This window comes from Palaemon carinicauda, chromosome 18 (assembly GCF_036898095.1).
Source record: "Palaemon carinicauda isolate YSFRI2023 chromosome 18, ASM3689809v2, whole genome shotgun sequence".
Classification (NCBI taxonomy): domain Eukaryota; kingdom Metazoa; phylum Arthropoda; class Malacostraca; order Decapoda; family Palaemonidae; genus Palaemon; species Palaemon carinicauda.
The window spans coordinates 7,782,341-7,788,705 of record NC_090742.1 but is presented as its reverse complement, the minus strand read 5'-3'; the positions used below and the strand labels follow the sequence as shown (position 1 = coordinate 7,788,705).

Sequence of the window (6,365 nt, the reverse complement as noted above, 5' to 3'; positions counted from 1 at the left end):
ACCAGGCTTGTTATAGAAAGAACGTACTTCTGGCCACAACAAGAATAAAAAGTTGTCTTTAACACTCGAGACAATATATAATAGTCAGAACCTCTGGGGTTAGGAGCAATCCGGATTAAAATTACGAGGATACCAACATATATAGGTTGTGGAGGTTAAATAAATGATAATAGTAATGATGAGGATAATTTTTATTCAATATTCGAAGAACATGAAATTGAGAAATAACAACATTAACTAATTTCCATATTTCAAAAATGATTAAAAATCATAATTCAATGTAATTGGACTACCTGTACAAGGAGAAAATCTAAAACTGGGAAGTTAAAAAACAGTTATTTAAATAAAATTGAAAATTAACCTGTATATGCCATAGATACACCCTAAGGTCATTATAACTACCATGTATTCTTAAACACCCTAATTAAGATCCTCTTTCCATTAGCATAAAAAGTACATTAACGGAGCAGAAGCCTCAAGACACGACAAATTTTTCAGTAAGCGAGCATCGAAATCTCTCAAATCCAGGTTTAGAGGGGTTTTAAGAATTTTGGGTCTTTTTTTTTTTTTTTTTTCTAAATTTGCCTGTTATTAATATTATTTTAAGAAATTATACAAATTTTTAAGATTTTTGGTTCTTCCTCTTTCTTTTTATTTTAACTATATTTGTATATTAATATTTTAAGAAAGTATACATATTTTTAAGAAATTTGGTTCCTCTTTTATTTTATTTCAACTAAATTTACATGTTATTAATATTCTAAGAAATTATAGGCATTTTTAAGAATTTTGGTTCTTTCTCTTTTTTTTATTTCATGTAACTTTGCACTGTTTTAATATTTCAAGAAATTGTAAACACTTTTAAGAATTTTGAATCTTCCTCTTTCTTGATTTTAACTAACTTTGCATGGTATTATTTTAAGAAATTGTTAAGTATATGGAATAGAAAAGTAGACTTTTGCTAAATTATTCAATTCTGGTTTCATATATATCACAGGGTCGTATGGATTAATTTCAGTGATATTTTCAACGATTTTTTTTCCTTTTTTTGGGGGGGAGGGGGGGAGGGGGCCGGGTGCCAGTGTCACGTAGTCTTAATTATTTTCAGCCATATTTGCAACAATAGTTTTTTTTTTTTTTTGCGGGGGAGGGGGGGGGGTTGAGAAGGGGGTGTTAGTGTCAGTGGTATATGGTAAAGTTGAAAAGGAAATTATTGCTTTGAGTAAACAATTAAAGAATAGCTATTCGAGGTTAAGATTAATGAATCTTATGAAGTACATTGCTGGTAATAAATTATTCGAGAAACTTATGCAGTACATTTCTGGTAAAATCTTTTTCGAAAAACTTATAAAGTACATTGCTGGTAATAAATTTTTTCGAGAAACTTATGAAGTATATTGCTGGTAATAAATTTGTTTTGTCGAGAAACATATAGTACATTGCTGATGATAAAAAAATTTCGAGAAACTTATAAAGTACATTGCTGGTAATAAATGTTTCGAAAAACCTATAAAGTACATTGCTGATAAATTTTTCGAAAGACTTATAATAATTTTTTCTAGAAACTGATGGGGTACATTGCTGGAATGAATTTTTCTAGGTTAAATTTTGTAATACACTTAATGAGTTTGATAACAATTTAGCCTTACAAGGAGAAATTTGACACCCTAATTTAGTTTTGACTCCATACCATGACTTATTTACAATGGTTGCTCTTCTTATCAAGTTTCACTCTAACGTTTATAGTTAATTTAAAGTTTGAGTACCCTTTTACCTTAGAGTAATTATGATAATATCCATTTTGATGACGTAGGTTTATACGATCCATTTTGCGTCTTCTAATCTTATTAGGTTAGTAATGAGTTCGTGGAAGCTTTTATGTAGATTGGCAATTGTTAGATTATGTGGTAAGTAACCAGCCGGATTAGAGAATTGGTTGATAGAGGAGGGGCTGGAGACGCCATGTGTGGGGGAGGAGGGGCTGGAGATGCCAAGCGTGGGGGAGGAGGGGCTGGAGATGCCGTGCGTGAGGGAGGAGGGGCTAGAAATGCCATGCGTGGGGGAGGATGGGGTGGAAATGCCATGCGTGGGGGAAGAGGGGCTGAAAATGCCATGCGTGGGTGAGGAGGGGCTGGAGATGCCATGCGTGGGTGAGGAGGGGCTGGAGATGCCATACGTGGGGGAGGAGGGGCTGGAGATGCCATACATGGGGGATGAGGGGCTGGAGATACCTTGCGTGAGGGAGGAGGGGCTGGAAATTTCATGCGTGGGGAAGGAGGGGCTGGAGATGCCATGCGTGGGGAAGGAGGGGCTGGAGATGCCATGCGTGAGGGAGGAGGGTCTGGAGATGGGGGAGAAGGGGCATGGAGATGGGGGAGGAGGGGCTGGAGGTGCCATGGATGGGTGAGGAGGGGCTGGAGATGCCATTCGTGGGGGAGGAGGGGCTGGAAATGCCATGCGTGGGTGAGGAGGGGCTGGAGATGCCATGCGTGGGTGAGGAGGGGCTGGAGATGCCATGCGTGGGTGAGAATGTGCTGGAAATGCCATGCGTGGGGAAAGAGGGGCTGGAGATGGGGGAGGAGGGGCTGGAGATGGCATGCATGGGTGAGGAGGGACTGGAGATGCCATGCTTGGGGGAGGAGGGGCTGGAGATGCCATGCGTGGGGGAGGATGGGCTGAAAATGCCATGCGGGGGGAAGGAGGTGCTGGAGAGGGGAAGGAGGGGCTGGAGATGGCATGCATGGGCGAGGAGGGACTGGAGATGCCATGCCTGGGGGAAGAGGGGCTGGAGATGCCATGCGTGGGGGAGGATGGGCTGGAAATGCCATGCGTGGGGAAGGAGGGCTGGAGATGGGGGAGGAGGGGCTGGAGATGGCATGCATGGGTGAGGAGGGGCAGGAGACGCCATGCGTGGTGGAGGAGGGGCTGGAGATGCCACCCGTGGGGGAAGAGGGGCTGAAAATGCTATGCGGGGGTGAGGAGGGGCTGGAAATGCCATGCGTGGGGGAGGAGGGGCTGGAGATACCTTGCGTGGGGGAGGAGGGGCTGGAGATACCTTGCGTGGGGGAGGAGGGGCTGGAGATGCCACCCGTGGGGGAAGAGGGGCTGAAAATTCCATGCGTGGGTGAGGAGGGGCGGGAGATGCCATGTGTGGGGGATGAGGGGCCTGAGATACCTTGCGTGGGGGAGGAGGGGCTGGAGATGCTACCCGTGGGGGAAGAGGGGCTGAAAATGCCATGCGTGGGTGAGGAGGGGCTGGAGATGCCATGCGTGGGTGAGGAGGGGCTGGAGATGCCATGCGTGGGGGAGGAGGGGCTGGAGATACATTGCGTGGGGGAGGAGGGGCTGGAGATACCTTGTGTGGGGGAGGAGGGGCTGGAGATGCCACCCGTGGGGGAAGAGGGGCTGAAAATGCCATGCGTGGGTGAGGAGGGGCTGGAAATGCCATGCATGGGGGAGGAGGGGCTGGAAATGCCATGCGTGGGTGAGGAGGGGCTGGAGGTGCCATGCATGGGGGAGGAGGGGCTGGAAATGCCATGCGTGGGTGAGGAGGGGCTGGAAATGCCATGCATGGTGGTGGAGGGGCTGGAGATACCATGCGTGGGGAGGTGGGGCTGGGGGTGCCCTGCGTGGGAGTGGAGGGGGCTGGCGCTGTATTTTATCATTCTAGGCTGAAATTAAATTCGAAAGTCAATTGAAGTTAAAGATGGAAGCTTCAGGAAATGGATATGGGTGTAAATGAAGTAGTTAGGTGAGAGCATCTTATTGAGATAATTTCATGAATATTTATCTAGGGTTGAAAATGCTATATTAGAAGGGGAGATCATTCTGGTATTCAGGGATGAAGTAGAGAGTCACTGAATAAACAATTTTAGATCACTGGAAATAAAAACGCAGACGGAAATTGTTCTCTCATATAATGATGAATTTTGTCTCGGTCAAGGAGATTGGGGTGAACTTGGAGGACAAAATCCCGGTCATCAAAAATAACATAAGTGGGGCAAAATTAGTAGTAGAGTCCAATGGGAGTTCTTGCGAGAAGACAAATTGTAACAGAACGAAATAATTGCAGCGTCTAAAACTTGATGAACAAATGCCTCTTGAGATACTGCGTGCAAATGGTGAGATACTGTATATAGTAATAATTTAAAGTGCATTTTTAATATTTCTAGGTTGAGAGAGGGCTCATCAGAGTTATACAAAATAGTAACAAAAGATAAATGTTGATTCAAATAATGTTGTGGAGCCATATTGTGGATGTAATGTGAGCAAAGAAAGGTAATATTGAGACCGGGTATTGCACAATTTATTTTTATTTTTATTGAATGCTGTAAGGAAAGTGTTTAAAGGTTTAAAGGCCGCTCACGAATGCCAGAGGCAAGGGAAGTGACATTGCCCTATCAGGCAGGACTATGCCATAGAGACTGACCATATTGTATATGATCAGCCCCCAAACGCCCTCTCCACCCAAAACTAGGGACAAGGAGGGCCAGGAAATGGTTGCTGATGACCCAGTAGATAGACTTATAGGCTCCCATAAAACTCCCATCCTTAGCTCACAAGGATGGTAAGGTTGTAGACACTAAAGGAACTAACGAGTCTGAGCGGGACACGAAACCCCGTCTGGTAATCTTCAGGCAGAGATTTTACCTGATTTTAGAGGAATTACTAAAGAAGTTATAGTTTAAAATTATACGATATAGCATAATAATTACGAAAAAAAATCCTAAAGAAAACAAGAATATCGTCAGCTTACGTTTTCGTAAATATTTCAAAGCAAATTTTGATGCAAAGAGCGATTACAGTAACCTCATTTAATCCACTGAAATATATTCTGCTTTTAACCAATTTTATGATAGATGATGTTAGTCCAAAATACGTCCAATGCCCTATACTGATATATTTTAATTTGGTTACCACAAAATATCACTTCCTTGTGTATTCAATATTCGATGCAGCATGACGTTAGTCCAAAATACGTTGAAAGCTTTATATTGATATATTTTAATTTGATTTCCACATAAAATATCACTTCCTTGGACCTTCAATATTCGATGCCTCGAAGCGTACATGCTCCAAGAGTCGCCGAAATCAAATTTCTCTTGTAACATATTGTTGTTGTCAGCAAACTTCGTTGACCCCAGACCCTTGGTCTTGCTAGATTACTTTTCGGGGACCTGCTTGGCCCAAATATGAGATTCGCTTTCAAGCCAGGACGGAAGTTCAAAGGTAAAAAAATATATATATATATTTGATTTTCTAACTCAATTTTCTCAGACTGGGATAGAAGTAGAGGTTGTTATATTCTATTACCTTGATTGTCTCAATTTGAATACATTTAGATATGTATACTTATATATAATATGTAATAAGATAATCATACATATACATTAATGATTGCATACTGGTATGCATGCACACAGAGGTAAATGACCAGAAGGGCTTGAAGTTCCCCTATGAATGGCAGAGGCAAGGGACAGCATCATTGCCCTATCAAGCAGGACAATGCCCTAGAGATTGACCATATATACATAAGATAAGCACCCAAGCCCCCTCTCCACCCAAGCTAGGACCAAGGAAGGCCAGGCAAAGGTTGCTGATGACTTACTATTTTCATATGTTTATTTTTTGCACTTAAGGCTTCTGAAATATAAGTACCTTGAAGCTAAGGTTTACATTTTTATAGTGTAAATTTCGTTCCTGGGGTAGGCAAGAGAGAGAGTAGTCGTACCCTGGTGAGAAGGGGTTGCGTGTGCGTATCAATATAAATATTATCAGTCATTTTTGACGGGTTGCGTACACTAGTACTGATAATAGCAACCGCACTTTAAGACAAACAACGTCAAAAAAACAAAAGCAAAAAACTTGACAACAAAAACAAGAAGAGAGATATTAATATTATTGTACAGGAATTTTGCCATGCATTTTACTGGAATTGTACCATGTGTTGTACAGGAATTGTACCATGTATTTTACAGGAATTGTTCTATGTATTGTACAGGAGTTGGGCCATGTATTGTACAAGAATTGTACCATGTATTTTACAGGAAAATGTACCATGTATTGTACAGGAATTGTGCCATATATTGTACAGGAATTTTATCATATATTTTACAGGAATTGTAGGTAGTAGGGCACTAGCCGCCCGTTATGATACTACTGCTAGAGAGTTATGGGTTCCTTTGACTGGCCAGACAGTACTAGAGGGGATCCTTCTCTCTGGTTACGGTTCACGTTCCCTTTTCCTACACATACACAGATTAGTCTGGCATATTCTTTACAGATTCGCTTCTGTCCTCATACACCTGACAACACTGAGATTACCAAACAATTTTTCTTCACCCAAGGGATTAACTACTGCAATG

At 42.2% G+C, this 6,365-nt stretch overlaps 2 protein-coding genes across 2 annotated transcripts; both read right to left on the bottom strand.

Annotated features, from left to right (window-relative positions):
* Window positions 1-1,895: 1,895 nt before the first annotated feature.
* On the bottom strand, window positions 1,896-2,264 carry LOC137658039 (uncharacterized). Its single transcript, XM_068392753.1, has one exon. It carries the CDS (start codon window positions 2,262-2,264, stop codon window positions 1,896-1,898), a length of 369 nt encoding a protein of 122 aa, XP_068248854.1.
* LOC137658038 (uncharacterized) lies at window positions 2,261-3,598 on the bottom strand. The gene has a single exon (XM_068392752.1). It carries the CDS (start codon window positions 3,596-3,598, stop codon window positions 2,261-2,263), a length of 1,338 nt encoding a protein of 445 aa, XP_068248853.1.
* Window positions 3,599-6,365: the final 2,767 nt, after the last annotated feature.

Bases quoted from the DNA above. Each gene is read 5' to 3' on its own strand.
- LOC137658038 (XM_068392752.1), bottom strand. From the start codon at position 3,598: ATGGTATCTCCAGCCCCTCCACCACCATGCATGGCATTTCCAGCCCCT.
- LOC137658039 (XM_068392753.1), bottom strand. From the start codon at position 2,264: ATGAAATTTCCAGCCCCTCCTCCCTCACGCAAGGTATCTCCAGCCCCT.